This window comes from Mastomys coucha, unplaced genomic scaffold (genome assembly GCF_008632895.1).
Source record: "Mastomys coucha isolate ucsf_1 unplaced genomic scaffold, UCSF_Mcou_1 pScaffold5, whole genome shotgun sequence".
Classification (NCBI taxonomy): domain Eukaryota; kingdom Metazoa; phylum Chordata; class Mammalia; order Rodentia; family Muridae; genus Mastomys; species Mastomys coucha.
Window position 1 is genome coordinate 65,953,797 of NW_022196911.1, and position 18,022 is coordinate 65,971,818.

Below are 18,022 nucleotides of genomic sequence, written 5' to 3' on the forward strand. Positions count from 1 at the left end.
AAAAACAAAATTTTTTTCCAAACACACACAGGAGGGGGTATGGGTAGGGGGAGGTATCTGTCCGTCCAGCCCCAGCCCCCAGCCCATGTGGTTTTGGCAGCAATAAGGGAAATGGGGTAATGGCCCAAAAAATAATGGTATGTGTGTGTATGGAAAGAAGGGGGTGCAAAAGCCAAGGGAACGGTGGGGGAGGGGACAGATGAGGTCAGTACTGGGAACGCCGCAGGTGACTGGCCATTTCATAACATTTCTTGTTGATCAAACCACCGTGGACACCTTCTTTGCCCATCAGCAGGACTAGCGCTGGAGGAAAGAAAAAGGAAGCTAGGACCCAGGTGTCACAATTCAACCCTGCCAGCTGTTCAGCAGCTGTTCGCCCCAGGGTTGTAACCTAACCTCATCCCTCCTAACCAGCCCTCCCCCCTTATACACAGGCAGGCTGTCAGTCACCCTAAAACAATAGAGCTTTTCAAAGAATTAGGAAAAAAAAAAGGCTTAAGACTAGTAAAGAAAAAGGCAAGAGCTAGAGACCCTATGTAGACTGATGTGGCTAGGAGCTGCGGTGGATGAGCTTCCTACCTCTCAAGTCTACAGAACTCTAGATTAGAGCCAAATGCTGACTTATGATCCCAACATACTAATCCCCAAGCAAACTAATCTCAAAAAGCTCAAAGCAAGAAGGAACTTAAGAGGTAATTTAGTTTCTTTACAAGATGTGGAGCCAGAGGCAGAACCCAAAGGACCATCCAAGGTTCCCATATCCAGCAGAGTAAAATACTGTTTTGCAGCCTTAACACTGAGAACACACAAAGTGTCTAACAAAAGGCTAGGGATTTCAAAGCTAGAGAATCAGTCAAACTCACTCTTGGCAGTCATGGTGACAGTGACATTGAAGGTGGGGGCTCCTCCGGTGCTCTTGGTACGAAGATCCATTGTAAATTCCCCGTCTTGCAGCAGTGAGTCCCGGATCACAGAACATTTCTGGCCCCCAAGTGTCAGCCCATTCACGAAAAAACTTGACCGGTCTTTGCCTACCAGGACACCAACCTCAGCTGGCTAAAAGAATCAATCACCTCATTAAGTTAATGCACCTGCACAACTTGTCCTCTTACGTACTGTGGATTTGGAGTTGAAGGTGCTTCATACACACCATCGGAAGTTGGGGGGAAAAAAAACCAGTATTGTGTGGGTAGTGTAGAGAACAATCATGATCCTAAAGTCTAAGTAAATGGGTTCAAGGAGGAAAAACTATTCCTCTTAAGTCTTAGATCTTCATGTTTCACAGAGAAAGCAAATCCTGGGTACCAAAAATCGATCAATGATTGAGGGGGAGCCTGTGGATGCTCAGAACAGTCCTTCAGGAAAAGCAGAAGCGGAGAGGGGAAGGGAGGGGGTAGGAAGGGAGGAGAAGTAACTTTGTCCTTATTTGGTCAAAGGTTCTGCAGGCGTTGTTAGGAGCCCGGACGCCTGGGTCTCCCGGTAACCTAGAGTTTAGGTCCAGGTATCTATGCCCCAAGATAAGGAAGCTGACCCCTGGGGGCTTTCTAATTAAGTTTAAAAAGTTCATGAGGGCGGGAGACTAGTCTGTCTTTAAGTCTAGACATCCCAGGGAACCTTTCTCCTTCTCCCCCTTAAACCCCAAACCCCTATATCCGGTACCCTCCCGCCCGGAAATCCCCTTTCCCCCCCATTCGAACTTCCGCTCCCCCTCCCCACTTCCGGGCAGTGTGGTCAGGGAAGGTGCTAGTAGGGACTGCAGCCACCTTATTCCTTCACTTTTACTGTCTCAGAACTTCTCACAAAGTTCCCCTACTCCGGGCTCAGCGGATGGCGGGAAGGGAGGGTGAGGGGACTTCCGGGATCGGCCTCACAGGAATGTTGAGGCTAACGTGCCGAGTTGGGGGGTGTGTGTGTGGCGGCCTCGCCCTCTCTAACGGAGTTGGGAGGGGCAGGGTGCTACCGAGGTCCGGCGAGGGTCCAAGGCCACGCGCCTGGCGCTCCCATCAGCACAGGGGGGAACAATGGTGGAGGGAGAGCGAGCAGCCGGCCCAAAGGGGAGCCCAGGCTCCCCGAGCCCCTTACCAATCCTAATCCCAGGCTAAAATTGCAACGCGTGCCTGCCCCGCCCTGGAGGAGGCGGAAGTGGGCCGCCGCACCGGGCGGCGCGCCCCTCCCCGCCCTGTGCCCCGGATGTAACGCCCCGTCGCAGAAAGCGGGGCGGCGGGCGAGATGGGCGCCGCCGCCGAGGGGCGTAGAGCTTGGGGGGGGCAACCGAGGGACCTAGTTTCATGCAGCCGCCATTCGCGCCGCTTCAGGGAGAGGACCGGATCACGGCCTCTCGCAGCCCTCTCTAGACTGCGCCCGCCCCCACCCAAGTCTCCCAAAAGGTCTGAGCGCGGTCATTGCCCGGAACCGCACGAGCCTCGCAGTACCGTAATGCTAACGAAGGTCTTCCCGGGGACGGCGGCCCAGACGGAGGGCGAGTCCTTGTAGCCTACGATGGCCGCGTCCTGACAGGTCCCGTCCGCCATAAGGCTGTCGATGTAGGCGTTCCACCCGGCCATGGCGCTGCTGCTGGGGCTGCTCTGCGGGCTGCTGCTGGGATCGCGGGCTGGGCTCGGGCTGGCGGGCGGGGGAAGGCAGAGAGCTCGGGGCACGCGCTGCCGTCCGGAACGCGGCTCTGTTAGCTGTGCAGCAGCCCTCGCACCGCCACTTCCTGCTCCTCCCCCCCCCCCTAGATTTTTATTTGCAAAGGGCGGCGGGGCGGGGCCTGCTCCCCATTCCCTCCCTCCACCCCCCCTTGCCTGGCCAGATAGCGAACTTTTGCAAATGCAATTTTTAAAAAACCCTCCCCCCTCTCCTTTTTTGCAAAATTTGCCGAGTTCGATGGAAAGCCACGCGAAAGGCTAGAGTGGTGGTGGCAAGAGAGAGGTTAAGGTTTAGGGCTCGCTCCAATTCATACTGAATACAAACCACTCTGCCATAGGAGGAGGAAGCCAGACGAAGCAGGGAAAGAAGAGGAAAAAAAAAAGAGGAAAATTAGTAAGATTGAGCAAGTTTATTTAAAGTGGGTTCGGGGAACCCAGGGTTAAACCGAACCATTCCTCCACCCCCCAACCCCCACCTCCGCGGGAGGGAAGGAACGGCGGGCGGCGCGTGCGCCCGCGCCCGCGCCTGCGCCGGGGCAGCAAGGAGGCAGCGCGTGGGGCGGTTGGGGCTAGCGGCTGGGCTGCGCGAGCGCGCGCCTGCCAGGACAGATTTGGACCGTGCTAAGAGGGAAGACGCGCCCCCAGCAGTCGGGACGGGTAGACACCCTGGGTTGTGCGCTGCTGCCTTCTCCGCATTTACTTAAAGGATAACGGAGCAAAAGTGAAATTGATACAATATAGTCGTTTTCGGTACTAAAGGTCTCCAACCAGGGCACCTGTCCCAACCGTCTGCCGTGGACGCACACGTTGGGTTCATTCGAGCGCGTCCCTATATTCCAGAGGAATCATTCCCTTCGCTGGATCCGCTCCAGCTCAGCCTCGCCCCATGCCTGAACCCTGTCTACAGAGGTCACTGAATAGGGGCGCCAGCCGGGTGACACGACGGGACTCATTTTTCAAGGCGGAAGAATACTAAAGTACCACCAAGAATGACAACTTTTACAAGAAGAGGAAAGTCCCCTCTACTTTGCATCCATTGGGGCTTCTTTCTTTTCCCGAAAAACTTTTGCTAAGTACTTAGGTGCGGTCAGCTCACTCGCCGCCGAGCAGGTCTAGGGGCGAATGGCAGGCTTGTGAGGCTGGATAGAGTAAAGGAGCCACCCCGGACCCTAGCCTCCGAGGGGCTCGGCCGCTTCCGGTCCCTCGGAGGAGGGGCGCCGGGGTGTGCAGCCTCTCCCGGTGGAGGGACTTGGTTCAGTGCCTCTCTGGAGCCAGGTTCGGTTCCCTGATGTCCATCCCCAAATCCTGGCTCCCCACGCCCCCCCAACCCAGGTTCTTCGACAGCCGCGTGGCTGAGTCACGGGCGGGGCCGCGCTGGGGCACGTGGCGGTCTGCGCCCGCCATCCCCATGACCTCTGATCCGCGCGCCTCCCGCCCGAGGGTGGAAAAATCCCGCTGGGAGCGGCAGGAGATAAGAGAGGAGGGGCGGGACGGGGAAGCTAAGGCAGGTGGGGACCCTAGGGTGGAGGCAAGGAGGATGACCCCGAGGGCAGGGCCGACGGGGAGGAGCGCTCGAGAGCCGGCCGCCGCGTGAGTCACCGGCTCCAGCGCCGGCGAGTGAAAAGCGGAGGCGCCCCGGGAAACCAGCCGGTCGGCCCGCTAGGCTTCCACGGAGCGCCGAGCAGACCCCACACTAGCCCTAGACCTGCCAAGGCGGAGAGAGTTACCGAGTGCAGAGATTCGCTTCCTGCGGTGCTGCAAATGGAAGGACAGAGTGGCCACAGGCATCCAAGAGCTTACAAAGGGTCGTCCCCTTTTCCAGTCCATACATGGTTTTTGTTTTTGTTTTTTTCAATTCGTGATATAACACCATTTTTTGATAGGCAAGGATTGAACGCTGAAGCGCCCACAGTCGGTGGGGAAAAGGGCTCCTGACTACTTAGGCTTCACCCAGGGACATAAATGCTGTCCCAGCAGTATCTGTCGGGCGCCAGGCCAGCGCTCAATGATGGTCTATATTCGTCTCCTGGCCTCTCAACGCTCATCACTGGCCAAGAGAGAGAGGATAGGGTGGAGTGGTGCCGGAATGGCTGTTATGAGGACCCTGAGAGGTGAAAGCGCTGGCCTTCTTTGGTCGAGGGGTGTCGACTTTAGACCACAGAGCTTGCTCAGCATCACTGATGCCTTCCCCCAACTGTGTGGCCTGCACCGCCTGCCTCCAAGTGAGTGGAGCACGTGTACATGTCAGTCTTGCAGCCCCCTTTCTAGGCCCCCTCCTCAGCCTGCAGGGCTCAGATTACCCCTGGCCTTTCTAAAAGGGCACTGGTTCCTTCTTTTAACCTTTGCAAGAGAGTGCTATGTAAGTTTGAGGGGGAAGACCCTTTCATCAGAAGCCTCTCTCCTGCTTTTCCAAAGAGTGGACCTCAAAGTAGAGACATTTATTGAGGAACAGAAAGAGAATGCAGAGGGGTAGTCATTAACTTTTGAGAAGGGGGTACATGCCCCAGGCCAGAAGCTTCTGCTGCAGGCTGTAGTGGGCACTTGGCTGCCTGCCCTGTGCGGAGGGGAGGAGGATGGAATGAGAGAGGCGGGGCTGGCTGGGGGACAAGGGTGGCTTGGAGATAAATGCCCAGCCTGAGAGGGGGTGAGCTGACACTGTCCCAGCTGCTACCTAGACGAGACGCTCCACTCAGAGTTCCAAGGAAGGCATTACAGGTTTGGTAAAACCTGTCAGGTACACGGTGTGCAGGTGTAGGGTGGTGCTGGCCTGGAAAAAGTGAGGGGAATTTTGGCTTTTTTTTTTTTTCCCTAGGACTGAGGGTACTTGAGAGAGGCCAGGTTAGAGGAAACAGAATCAAATACTGAGGGGTATTGACAGATACAGGAAAGAAGGCTCTGAAGAATGGAAACGTAGCTACAGAAAGCACATTGAGCCAGGCAGAGAATCTGGAGTCTAGGAGGACTTGGGAATGGGACAGTGAGAGCCAGATAGGTCTGAGAGTTAGGAAGATGTAGCAAGCAGATTACTTAATCATAAAGGTGCAAGAAGGTATAAACTTGGTGAGGTATTCAGGGAGTGGTGTCGTCTGGGGAGTTATAAAGTTATGAGCTTGATTCTCTGATTGGGAGGGTGGAACGAGAGCTATTCCGAGTGGGGGAAGGGGACCAGCCTGCCTTCCTCTTTGGTCTGTGACCTTTTTATGGGGTATTTTTAGCTCCAGCACCTGCCTTCTTCGGGTGGAGAAGACTCTTAAAAGGGCAAGGGATTTCTAGTTCCTTAAGGGATCAACTGTCCACACTTGCTTGTTCACTCACTCACTCACATCTCTCTTGTGGTGCAGCCATGGCCATGCAAAAAATCTTTGCCCGAGAAATCCTGGACTCCAGGGGCAACCCCACAGTGGAGGTGGACCTGCACACAGCCAAGGGTAACACCGGCTTGCTGAATTGGTTTGCCTCAGAAAACCCTCAACCTCACCTGCTCCCTCCACAAGAGTTCTATGCCACATCCTGTCCTTCATCAGAGGTTCCCTCCCCCAGACCCTCTTCTCTTCCTGGCTCCAAAGCTGGGGGAAGCAGGAGTTTCTCTGTATTGCTACTATTCTTGGGTCCAGGGAGGTGACCCCAGACCTTTGTGGGTGTACTCCTTCTGATCTGCAAGTTCCTCCTGCCCAGGTCGATTCCGAGCAGCTGTGCCCAGTGGAGCTTCCACAGGTATCTATGAAGCACTGGAACTACGAGATGGAGACAAATCGAGATACCTGGGGAAAGGTGAGCAAAGGCTAACCCAGCACACGGAAGGAGCCTGCATGGGCAGACTCAGGACAGGGATAGAGGACTGGAACCTAAAGCCAAGGGCCCCACGTGGGAAGAGGCCTAACTAACCCACTTAGAAATCTGAGCCCATTCTCTGGCCTCCAGGAGTGCTGAAGGCTGTGGAGCACATCAACAAGACCCTAGGTCCTGCTCTGCTGGAAAAGGCAAGTGGAGGAGCCAGCTTCCCCCTTCCCTCCTCCCTGTGACCCCGTGCCTTCCCTCAGGTAGCCCCACTTCGAGGAGTATTCTCATTTATCCTTCACCCTGCTCTTTACCTGACTGATTCCTGAGAAATCTGACCTCTGCCTCTTCCAGAAACTAAGTGTTGTGGATCAAGAAAAAGTTGACAAATTTATGATAGAGCTGGACGGGACAGAGAATAAGTGTGAGTGAGGTACCAGAGGTGGGAAGGGTGTGGCGTGCAGTGAGGGTGGAAGAGAAACCACTGACAGCTGGTTGGGCTCTTTCTGTGCCACATCTTGGGGCACACCGTAGCTGGGTAGCCTTTTATTCATTCCACAGGCATTTCCTGATGCCTGGCTTCTGCCAGGCCTGGCTGCCTGGCAGTAGACACATGTGAAACTCTTGGCCCAGGGAAGAGGGGGTGAATTCCCAGAGATCCACAGGCCAGGAAAGAGAGATGAGTTAACAAAATCTTAATGTCAAGTGGTTTAGGAAGCTCCTTCCCGGGGTGACCAGAGGGAATGTTAGAGGAATTAAGCCCCAGACCTGTAAGAGCTCTCCTTCTTTCTCCCTGCTTGCCTCCCTCTAGCCAAGTTTGGGGCCAATGCCATCCTGGGTGTGTCCCTGGCCGTTTGTAAGGCTGGAGCAGCTGAGAAAGGGGTCCCTCTCTACCGACACATCGCAGATCTTGCAGGGAATCCCGACCTCGTACTTCCTGTGCCTGTGAGTGTGGTTGTGCTGAATCTCTATGACAGCTGCCCCTCCTTAGCTAGGAGTGTTTGAGCAGCCCCCCCACCCCCCCAGAAAATCTACCTTTTCAGATCCTGCCCCAATAAAGCATTTCCTGAAATGAAATCTTTCCTCTGTGCTCCAGCCCCTCCTCCTTTCCCACCATCTAAAGCTAAGCCTCTGGAGGCTTCCTTCCCTCTCCAGGTCCCTTCCTTCACATTCCAGGCTCAGGCCAGCTACTCAGACCCCGTTCAGTCTCCTGTCTCATTTCCTCAGTCAGATTTGAAAGCGTCTTCAGGGCAAAGATCTCAGTATATTTTTGTATCCTCTGAGACTACTTAAAACGTTGCCCTCTTAATAGTAGCCCCTTGAATTTTGTAGGGTGCAGAAAGAGCCCCAAGTGTGTAAAGTCCTGGGTGAAAGTGTGCTGTGACATGAACCAGCCTTGTCAAAGACCCCAGGGCCTCAGACCCATGGAGGAATGACAAAGCCTTCCCCCTAGGCTAAGGTTCAGGGGCTTGATGAAGCCTTCCTCCTTCCTCGCTGACTAAGCGCAAGTGTTGAGAGTGTGTGCATAATATGTCCACCATAGCTCCTTCCCCTTTGCATGTTTACAGTCTGACTGACTGCTCTTACGGAGACACCCTAAACCTGTCCCTGTGGTCCAGCTGTATACCATAAACCCCACCTCTTTGTTTATATGTATGCAGTAACCCACTTCTCTGTTCACTCTTTAACACGCTGAGCTCTGTATAGTAAACACACTGAGCTTCTGGAGCACTTAGGTTTTTCCATCAGAGAGCCCACTCTGTCTATCCCCAGCTTTTCTGTCTGTGTGGCCATCCTCTGTCTTTTCTTCATTCCCTTACTGCCCCAGTCACTTCCATCCTTGGAGCCCTGCTTGGAGCCCTGCGTGGGCCAGGCAGAACTTAATAATAATGTTACCATTTATTGTTGCTAGGAAGAGTGTGTTAAGATTCTGGAGAGACCTGCTGGACTCAGACCCTGGCCTTTCCCATTTTCTAGTTGTGTAATCTAGTTGTAGGCAAGTTATTTAACCTCTATGCCTCACTTTTTTCATCTGTAAAGAAGAAATAAAGAGTGTACAGTTAATAGTTAATGTTTTGAGACTGAAACAAGTCATTCATTTAGAATGCCATAAAATTATTCCTTGTCCTATTTATATTTGATTTCTCTTAGTTGTCAGAACGGTAGGGAAGTAAGCATTGTTACCATTTTGTAGAAAGAGGGAAAGGCTCTCAGGAGTACAATGATGCATCCTAGACCATTGAGCTAGGGAGCAGAGAACTTCCACCCCCAGTTTCCTCTCACCATTGTCCCCTATGCCACCCAGCTCTGAGCACCAACTTCTGTGTCCCAGGCCTTCAATGTGATCAACGGGGGCTCTCATGCTGGAAACAAGCTGGCCATGCAGGAGTTCATGATTCTGCCAGTGGGAGCCAGCTCTTTCAAGGAAGCCATGCGCATTGGTGCTGAGGTCTACCACCACCTCAAGGGGGTCATCAAGGCCAAGTATGGGAAGGACGCCACCAATGTGGGGGACGAGGGTGGCTTTGCACCCAACATCCTGGAGAACAATGAGGGTCAGTGCTGAACATCCTGGGGCGAAGATCACCTGTCCCCTGCAGTGGGAGGAAGGAGAGGCTGTAGATAAAGGGACACTGGAGTCTCAGGTCATTTCTCGCTCCTCTCCCAGCCCTGGAGCTGCTAAAGACAGCCATTCAGGCAGCTGGTTACCCAGACAAGGTGGTAATCGGCATGGATGTGGCGGCGTCTGAATTCTATCGTAATGGGAAGTATGATCTGGACTTCAAGTCACCTGACGATCCTGCGAGGCACATCAGTGGGGAGAAGCTTGGGGAGCTGTACAAGAACTTTATCAAGAACTATCCTGGTGAGATTTCCAGGTGCTTTCTCCTGCCTTTGTCTTCTGCAGTTACCTAACATAGGTTTCAGTACATGGCTTTGTCTCAATCTTGGTCCTTTCCATCCTTAGCTCATTCATAGCCTCCATTTAACCTCTGCTACTTGTCATCCCTCTGTCAGTCCCCCCATCTCTAACCCCATCTATGCTCCCAACTCCCTACCAGTGGTCTCCATTGAAGACCCCTTTGACCAGGATGACTGGGCAACATGGACCTCATTCCTCTCTGGGGTGGACATCCAGATTGTGGGAGATGACCTTACAGTCACCAACCCCAAGAGGATTGCTCAGGCTGTCGAGAAGAAGGCCTGCAATTGCCTGCTACTGAAGGTCAACCAGATTGGCTCAGTAACGGAGTCCATCCAGGCGTGAGTGCCTCCTGACTCAGGCTCCCCACGGCCACCCGTCAGCTCCAGCTCCTGCTATGAGTGCCTCTCCTGGGCCACCTGACCTCCCCGGGCCTCTTAACCCCAAGGCTCTGACTGACCCTCGGCTTGTTTCTAAGACTTGTGCTGTTGTGGTTCTGAAGGCCATGTCCCTTCACCTTCTTCCTGTATTGTGTTCTTCTTCTTGCCCTCTTCTGACCACCCTAATCCAAGATCAGAAATCTCACCTACTCCCCAAAGAACTTAACTCAATGCCCAAAACAAACAAGAAAATTCTACCTTGCCTGCCCCTGGCTTTCTTATTGAGGTGATCACATAAGGCCTCATCAAATGTCCTTCCCACACAGCTGCAAACTGGCACAGTCTAATGGATGGGGAGTGATGGTGAGCCACCGCTCTGGAGAGACGGAAGATACTTTCATTGCTGACCTTGTGGTGGGACTCTGCACAGGACAGGTACTCAAGAGTTTCCCTCTCCTGAGTATCTAACCAAGTTTCCTTGGTCACCTTGTTATCACTTGGGTCATCTAAGTTGGATACCACTGCAGCCTGCTCTTTTGGGCCCCAAACCAACCCCTCCAAATCCTTTTCCCACCTCAGATCAAGACTGGTGCCCCATGCCGTTCAGAGCGTCTGGCAAAATATAACCAGCTTATGAGGTACAGTTTGTATAGGGGCCTACACAGTGGGGAGAGGATGGCGCTCCTGGGTCAGAAGGTAGCAGCTCTGATTTATTTTATTTTTTTTTTGTATTGTAGGATTGAGGAGGCTCTTGGGGACAAAGCTGTCTTTGCTGGACGAAAGTTCCGTAATCCAAAGGCCAAATGAGAAGCTGGAGACTCCAGGATTTCACAGGACAGACAACAGGCCTTCAAGCCCTTCTCCCAGAAATAAACACTGCCAAACAAGACCATGGTGTGCTCCTTAGAAGGAAGGAGGGAATGAATGACAAGCTCACCAGGAAGGACGGGGGTGGGGGTGGTTGGTGGGAGACAGGGAAGAAGGCAGAGACTATCATGTGACCTGCTGTAACAAGGAAGTAAGGGGTTGGAAGCTCAGTGGATGTAGAACAGAGAATTTCACCAGGTGGTGGTGGCGCACACCTTCAACCCCAGCACTTGGGAGGCAGAGGCAGATGGATTTCTCAAACACCGTATGTGAAAGGGAGCTGAAGAGGAGTCAGTGGGAGGTGGAAGCAGCTCCCGAGTAGGCAGCTGCGGCGGATGCAGAGGGGCCGAGGGGCCTGGTGCTCCCAGCATCTGAGGATGTGGATCAGGCTGCAGCCAGGCTGAGTGCTTCTCGAGGATTAAAGGATAATGAGATCATTTACCCCTTCAGTGGAGCTTGTGAGGATCTGAAGTATTCAAAATACTTGACATTATTAACCCACATAAGCTTTGAAACAGTCCTATCAGACATTTACCTTCTTTTTTTTTTTTTTTAGAGACAGGGTTTCTCTGTGTAGCCCTGGCTGTCCTGGAACTCACTCTGTAGGCCAGGCTGGCCTCAGAAATCCTCCTGCCTCTGCCTCCCAAGTGCTGGGATTAAAGGCGTGCGCCACCAATGCCCAGGGACATTTACCATTCTTATCCCCCTTTTACACACCAGGAAACCAAGGCACAATGAGTTGAATATACCTTATTCAACACAGCAGAGTTAGCAACTGGTAAAGCCAGGACACAAGAAGCCTGGCTTCAGCCTTAAAAATAATGTATCTTAGCTGGGTGTGGTGGCTTACATCTGTAATCTTAGGCCTTGGGAGATGGAGATGGGATAACAAGTGTCAAGGCAGTAAGGCCTATCTCAACATTCCAAGCTTAGGGGGCTTTAATGGCTAGGGGCATTTGTTGCTCTTACAAGCACCAGGCTTCAGTTCCCAGCACTGACCTGGCAGCTCACAACTATTGTTAACTCCAGTTGTAGGGACTCCAGTGCCCTCTTCAGAGCACCACAGGCACCAGGCATGTACATGGTGCAAATCCTTACATGCAGGTAAAACATTCATCACATAGATCTAAAAAAAGAAACCGCACTGGCTTAGTGACGAGTGCCCAGTAGTCATGAGGCCCCAAGTTCAATCTCTTAGCACCACAAAAATAAAAAAAAGTGAAAGTGTCACAGTAACAGTGCTAATGATTGGTCATCTTTAGCTTAAACAGCAATGTTATACTGTTCAATCTAATGCCAATGGAGATAATATCCACAATTCATTCTCATTCTCTCTTTCTGCCTGTCTCTCTCTCTCTCTTTTTAAACGTTTCTCTGTGTAGCCCTGGCTGTCCTCAAACTCACAGAGATCTGCCTGGCTTTGCCTCCGAAGTGTTAGGATTAAAGGCATGTGCCACCATTGGCTTAGTATCCACATTTCTATGTACAAGTCAGGACACTGGGTCAGTGTTTATTCGAAGTAAAGTAACCCCAGGCCCATGGGGAAGAAAGTTCCAAGGATAATAGAGAATAATACAGATTAAATACTCACACATTTACACACACACACACACACACACACACACACACACACACACCCCATACATCCAAATTCCAGCAGTGATAAACACCTGCTTCTCCTCCAGCCTGAGTGGCAGCTGGCAGGGCCTCATAGTTTAGAAATGGGGTTCCAGGATGGGTCCTGATAGCAGCAGCTTTGTCCCTCCATGCCCCTGCCTTGCTGGAGGTCAAAGCAAGGTAGGTGGATGCCTAGGAGGTGGTTGGCAACTCTTCCCCACTCTGCCGCAGACGTTTCTTGGCTCTGATTTCATTCATGGCCTCTTCTATGGAGCGTGTGTCCCGCTTGTTGGCCACAGGCACTAGCAGCAGAGGGGAGAATGGGCAAGATCTCAGTCTCTGCTCCCCTCCCCCAAACTATGTTCTTCCCCACCCCCCCACCGCCACCCCCACCATGGCTCACCACAGCCGTAGGTCTTATTGGCTTGCAGCATGTGGGCTGCATCTTTGGCTGCGCCTTTGCCAATAAGGTGGCTATACTTGTCCTTGTAGTCGCTGGCAGGACTCACAATGGCTGGTCCCTGCTGAGCTGCCTCTTCCTCCTGCTTCTGAGCTAGCTCCTAAGGGCACAGAGGTAGGGGACCTGTGCTCAAGGCCCTGGTCCCAGATGGCCTCTTCCAGGTGATGGTTATGGGCTCCAAGGCCTGCCAGGAACAGCTCACCTTTAGCTTCCGCTTCTCCTCAGCCTTCTGGGGGTCCCACTCCTCTCCATGACGGTAGGAGTCTAGCTCTTCATCTGAGGGTGCAAACTCCTGGAGATGAAGAGAAAGGTAGAGTCAAGGTCCAAATATATGAGGGATGCCATTCCAGAACCTCAGGTGCAGGGCCAGGCTTCTGACCTTTTTGAAGATCATGACATAGCGACAGTCATCATCTTCTCCAAAGGAGAAGGATGTGAGGCCAGCCACCTCTACCACATCGTGTCTGCAAAGAGAAGGCAAGAGAGTACATGAGCCATGAGAAGTCTAGTCCCTACTGGCTCGTTCACGTGCCTCCCCAAGCCCAGAGAGACACTCACAGTATGCTCCGCTCTATCTTGTTCATAGGCTGAAACTTCTTCTTGATCTGTCCACTGTCCTGGATGAAATCAGACACCTCTTTCTCCATCTTAGGAGAAACAAAAGAGGGAGGACGTGAGATGACAGCTCCACAATCTCCTGGGGCGATGGACGGCCTTTCTACCCCTCCCACCGCTTTCCCAGCTCCCAGGCTGGGCAGGGGCTTTTAGTTCCACCATCTGGAGGCACTGTCAGTGTAACCAAGTCCTCGACCTTTCAACTCTTACTGCAAATCCTTCCAGAAGCTGCCTTTGACCTCTCCAGTTGTTCTCACCCTTTTACGAAACTCCACTTTTTGCTGTTTGTCTTGCTCTTGTAGTTTCTTCAGGCGGGCAGCCTGCTCTAGGGGCGAGAAAGGACCATATGAGGCCGGGGCTGACGCATGGATAGCGAGCTGGTCAGGTTAAAGGAAGTCTGATAACCATTGGGAAGTGCTGTGCTTGGATAGCAGGGTTACTGTTCACTCACCAAGGATCCCCTGGTGTTTACTCTGTAACACTTTGCTAAGACTCAGAGTACCAAGATGGCAGAAACAGTTTCTCCCTTCTAGAGTTCAGTGTAGTGCAAGTCACAAAGACTAGAATCACACACAGCCAACTTACCGACTCTACCAGACAACCAATTAGCATTTGCTTAATGCCCACGGTATACACTGGCTATAGGGTAATGATTTATCTTAATACCTCTCTATATATAATTATTATTATGGAGATAGCATCTCAGTATGTAGTCCTAGCTGGCCTGGAACTCATTGTGTAGACTAGGCTAGATTCAAAATCAGGTATCTGGGGGCTGGAGAGATGGCTCAGCAGTTAAGAGCACTGACTGCTCTTCCGAAGGTCCTGAGTTCAAATCCCAGCAACCACATGGTGGCTCACAACCATCTGTATAGCTACAGTGTTCGCATATACATAAAATAAATAAATAAATCTTTAAAAAAAAAATCAGGTATCTGCCTCCTTCTGACTCTGGAGTACTCGGATCATAGGCATGCACTCCCACACCCAGCTTTTAACTTCCTATATATGTGTGTGTGTGTGTGTGTGTGTGTGTGTGTGTGTGTGTGTGTGTGTTTACATACATACATACATATACACACACACATTTTTCCCCTTATTTATTTATTTATTTATTTTGAGACAGAGTTTCTCTCTATGTAGCTCTCACTGTCTTAGAACTCTCTATGTAGACCAGGCTAGCCTTGAACTCCTAGAGATAGATCCACCTCTGCCTCCTGAATGCTCCAGTTACAGGCAAACTTCCTACATTTAACAGCGCCCCCTCCCCCCACCCAGGCCCCAAGCTCAGGATGAAGCTAAAATGGCTCATCTGACACCTTTCTCACCCGCCCTGTTTATGTTCTGTCAATGTGACACAGGAAGTCACCCGAGAGGAAGGAACCTTACTTGAGAACACGCCTCCACGAGACTCGCCTGTAGGCAAGTCTGTGGGGTATCGTCTGGATTAATGATCCACCGTGGGTGGTACCAGCCCTGGGCAGGTGGTCTAGAGTGTGTAAGAAGGCAGATTAGCAAGCAGCACGCTGGACTTCCTTTGATGATGGACTGTGATGTGAACTAAGGTGAAATAAACCCTAGCCTTCTCAAGTTGCTTTTGGTCAAGCTGACTTTTGTTTTTGTTTGTTTGTTTGTTTGTTTTGGTTTTTCGAGACAGGGTTTCTCTGTAGCCCCGGCTATCCTGGAACTCACTCTGTAGACCAGGCTGGCCTCAAACTCAGAAATCCGCCTGCCTCTGCCTCCCAAGTGCTGGGATTAAAGGTGTGAGTCATCACCGCCTGGCGGTCAAGCTGAGTTTTATCACAGCAATAAAAACTCTAAGACAGAAACTGGTAAGGGAGAATGGACGATTGTTGTGACAGGTTTGGCCATGTTGGGTTTGCTTGGGGTCTGGGGTTGGGGACACTGAAGAAGAAATCTGGAACTTTGGTCTAGAAACCCCACTGAGTGCTGGTAAGGGAGAATGGATGATTGTTGTGACAGGTTTGGCCATGTTGGGTTTGCTTGGGGTCTGGGGTTGGGGACGCTGAAGAAGAAATCTGGAACTTTGGTCTAGAAACCCCACTGAGCGCGCACTTCCTCACAGCAACAGGAGCACTAAGACATCGGCCTGTCGGGTGGTGGTGGCGAAAGCCTTTAATCCCAGCACTTGGGAGGCAGAGGCAGGTGGATTTCTGAGTTCGAGGCCAGCCTGGTCTACAGAGTGAGCTCCAGGACAGCCAGGGCTACACAGAGAAACCCTGTCTCGAAAAAAAAACAAAACCAAAACAAACAAACAAACAACCCTACACTAGCCTAGGATTGACTAATGTGGCACTGGGACTGAACCTAGGGCCTTCCACATGCTAAGTGTTTCACCACTGACTGAGGAAAATTCCCAGCCCTCAGACTACCTTTTTTCCTTAGATTTATTTTTATTATCTTAATTATGCATATATGTCTATGTATAGATCCAAGTGCCCAGAGAGGTTGGAGATGTCAGATTCTCCCAAGGAGCTGGGGTTACAGGCGACCGTAGGGAACCTGCTGTGGGTTCTGTGACTCTAACTCAGGTCCCCAGGAAGAGCAGTGTGGGCTCTTAATCACTGAGCCATCTATCCAGCCTGCTCAGCTACTCTTAACCTGGTTCCTTATCCTGCCTGTCGCTTCTCATGACAGGAGTTTGCTGCCTCTTGTGATTGAGCATACGCATCTTCCTCCTGTTCCTCAGCTTCAAGTGTCCCTTCCCCTTTCTTTTGGTATTTCAAAATCCCAGGTCGACTTCTTCCACAGGACTGTGTCCCCAAAGTGACACTGAACTCTTCCTATTTTCTAGTCATCCCATGCTTCTGCACATGTTCCTTCTCTCTGGAATGTTCTTCCTCCTCCTGCAAACACTGAATTCTCACCATGAGTCAAGGCTTCCTCTAGGCTCTAAGCACATTCACTGCTAAAGATGTGGGTTTTTTGTTTTGTTTTTTTCCCCCCTGTCTAGCTATAAGCTGCTGGAGGGTTGGCCCTGTTCACCTCCCGTCCAGTTCACCTCCTTACCAGGCTATGAGCTGCTAGAGGGTTGGCCCTGTTCACCTCCTGCCCAGTTAGACTTCAGAGTCCAAGACCTGACAAACTAGAGGCTCTTGTCTGACCTCACTATCTTAGCCTTCCATTGTTTTCTAATTGCTTTTCCAGTATTTTCTGCATCTTGGGAGGTAGCATAAGAACATTAAGGCTGTGAACTCACATCGAGGTTCCAAATTCAGCTTAGTAACCTGAGACCCGAGGCAAGTGGCTAAAGCCTCCTATTCTGACAGCTGATGTGAGCACTCCTATTACTCATCTGAACATTAAGTAACTCTTAACTCCTGTTTCCTATTAAGCTTTGCTTTCCCACAGCTTTCGAACAGCCTTCATTCCCTTTACTGAATTACCTAGTCTTTGTTGCTCAGCTCATTTCAGACAAGCCTGGGACTCCCAATTAACTTCTCCTACACATGTATTTCTTTCAAAGTACTTGATTATTAAAATTCTGTGTGATCATTAATAAACGTCCCAGACACGGTCTGTAATCTCCTTGATGAGCATCTTTGGCTTCACAAGTTTTGTAAATAAGGGACCTACAGATATTTAACAGTCTTTGGACATTCTGAAAGCATTCTGTCTTGCCTCCTTTGGGCAGATGGGGAGTAGGTGAAGGTATGAGACTTGTCCACGATCAAGGCTCACGTGGTTGGGAGGTGGATGCACCTAAGGCTATATACTTCCTATAAAGTCCTTCACATGCGCTCCGAGCCAACACTGAAAAGGCCTCTTCGGGCCGCACCCTACCCTGGCTGCCAAACTCCAGCGAGCTTTGGTTAGCTACTTGGCGCGGGGGTTGGGGAGGAGAGATGGCGAATCGGAGCCTGCGGGGCATTCTCATCTCTCCAATCAACATCACGATCTAGTTGGGCAGCACAGGAATTTAAGGCTATAGTTAGGAAAGGGCTGTGGAAGGTATGAGGGACTCGGTTAACTCAAGGAGGGGCATAAAGATAGGAGGATCCATCTAACCAATGGGTGGAGCTGAGATTGAGGTCGGTCATAAGAGGCAACACTTTAAAGGTAGAGCTTTTGGTCGAGCTAGCCAATAGAGGGGAACAGACAGGCGGATGGGCGTGCCCTAAACCCAATCGTAATAGAACTGGAGGTACGCAGGACCGAGGCGGTGGATACGACATCCTCCAATCGGAAGAAAGACACCCTACTAATCAGAGCTCACAAACAGCAGACAGGCAGGCCCGTTGACCAATCGCAAACAAGGACTGCAAAAGGCCAGGCTAGGAAGAAGAGACAGGCGGCAGAAGACAGGCTGAGGTAGCCAATCATTGTTTGCAAAGAACAGCGGGCGGGCCGACAGGCCTTTTAGGGACTCTGAGGGTCTCAGAAGTGGCCTGTGGGGGGGTCTTTAGGGTAGGAGGTGGCATTATCCAAAGAGGGAAGAGTGTGGTCCCAAGAATCGGGTGAAGGTATGCGGTTGTGAATTTGGGATCCTCACCTCGGGCCTTGCGCCGACTCTCCTGGTCACCGAGGCTGGGTGGCTTCTCCATGGAGCTCAGGATGGAGCCCAGTAGGTCCGCCATCTTGGGAATGAGTGTGAGGGGGCGGTGCGTCTTAAAGGGAAGGGCGAAATGCCTTTAAGGCCGGAAACACGTCGGAAGCGAAAAACCGCGCTGCTCCGCCCCGCTTAAGGCAGGGAGCCGAGGCCGGCGACTTGCGT

The 18,022-nt window shown here is 51.8% G+C and overlaps 3 protein-coding genes across 6 annotated transcripts; 1 reads left to right on the forward strand and 2 right to left on the reverse strand.

The window, feature by feature from the left end:
• Positions 1–124: 124 nt before the first annotated feature.
• Pfn1 (profilin 1) lies at positions 125–2,731 on the reverse strand. The gene is made up of 3 exons (XM_031353505.1): positions 2,433–2,731; positions 864–1,056; positions 125–303 (listed from the first exon to the last, which is right to left on the reverse strand). The coding sequence occupies exons 1-3, from the start codon at positions 2,562–2,564 to the stop codon at positions 206–208; spliced, it is 423 nt and encodes a 140-aa protein (XP_031209365.1). The 5' UTR covers positions 2,565–2,731; the 3' UTR covers positions 125–205.
• A 2,114-nt stretch (positions 2,732–4,845) lies between these two features.
• Positions 4,846–10,617, forward strand: Eno3 (enolase 3). Of its 4 annotated transcripts, none has more exons than XM_031353492.1 (12): positions 4,846–4,870; positions 5,990–6,076; positions 6,324–6,419; positions 6,570–6,628; positions 6,780–6,849; positions 7,237–7,370; positions 8,758–8,980; positions 9,094–9,291; positions 9,488–9,689; positions 10,055–10,163; positions 10,308–10,366; positions 10,466–10,617. In XM_031353492.1, the coding sequence occupies exons 2-12, from the start codon at positions 5,992–5,994 to the stop codon at positions 10,533–10,535; spliced, it is 1,305 nt and encodes a 434-aa protein (XP_031209352.1). In that variant the 5' UTR covers positions 4,846–4,870; positions 5,990–5,991; the 3' UTR covers positions 10,536–10,617. The 4 variants fall into 4 exon arrangements, with proteins under 4 accessions (XP_031209352.1, XP_031209354.1, XP_031209355.1 ...); XM_031353494.1 differs by lacking the exon at positions 4,846–4,870 and adding an exon at positions 5,250–5,363; XM_031353495.1 differs by lacking the exon at positions 4,846–4,870 and adding an exon at positions 5,302–5,382.
• Positions 10,618–12,071: 1,454 nt separating this feature from the next.
• Spag7 (sperm associated antigen 7) lies at positions 12,072–18,015 on the reverse strand. The gene is made up of 7 exons (XM_031353504.1): positions 17,801–18,015; positions 13,545–13,612; positions 13,231–13,319; positions 13,052–13,136; positions 12,875–12,964; positions 12,616–12,772; positions 12,072–12,514 (listed from the first exon to the last, which is right to left on the reverse strand). Exons 1-7 carry the CDS (start codon positions 17,883–17,885, stop codon positions 12,405–12,407), a joined length of 684 nt encoding a protein of 227 aa, XP_031209364.1. The 5' UTR covers positions 17,886–18,015; the 3' UTR covers positions 12,072–12,404.
• Positions 18,016–18,022: the final 7 nt, after the last annotated feature.

Coding starts and splice junctions, on each gene's coding strand:
- Spag7 (XM_031353504.1), bottom strand. CDS start 17,885: ATGGCGGACCTACTGGGCTCCATCCTGAGCTCCATGGAGAAGCCACCC. Junction 13,137..13,230: donor AAGATAGAGCGGAGCATACT/GTGAGTGTCTCT, acceptor TTCTCTTTGCAG/ACACGATGTGGTAGAGGTGG. Junction 12,515..12,615: donor CAATAAGACCTACGGCTGTG/GTGAGCCATGGT, acceptor CTCTGCTGCTAG/TGCCTGTGGCCAACAAGCGG.
- Eno3 (XM_031353492.1), top strand. CDS start 5,992: ATGGCCATGCAAAAAATCTTTGCCCGAGAAATCCTGGACTCCAGGGGC. Junction 6,420..6,569: donor ATCGAGATACCTGGGGAAAG/GTGAGCAAAGGC, acceptor TCTGGCCTCCAG/GAGTGCTGAAGGCTGTGGAG. Junction 8,981..9,093: donor CATCCTGGAGAACAATGAGG/GTCAGTGCTGAA, acceptor CTCCTCTCCCAG/CCCTGGAGCTGCTAAAGACA.
- Pfn1 (XM_031353505.1), bottom strand. CDS start 2,564: ATGGCCGGGTGGAACGCCTACATCGACAGCCTTATGGCGGACGGGACC. Junction 1,057..2,432: donor AGACCTTCGTTAGCATTACG/GTACTGCGAGGC, acceptor TGATTCTTTTAG/CCAGCTGAGGTTGGTGTCCT. Junction 304..863: donor TGTCACCATGACTGCCAAGA/GTGAGTTTGACT, acceptor TCTTTCCTCCAG/CGCTAGTCCTGCTGATGGGC.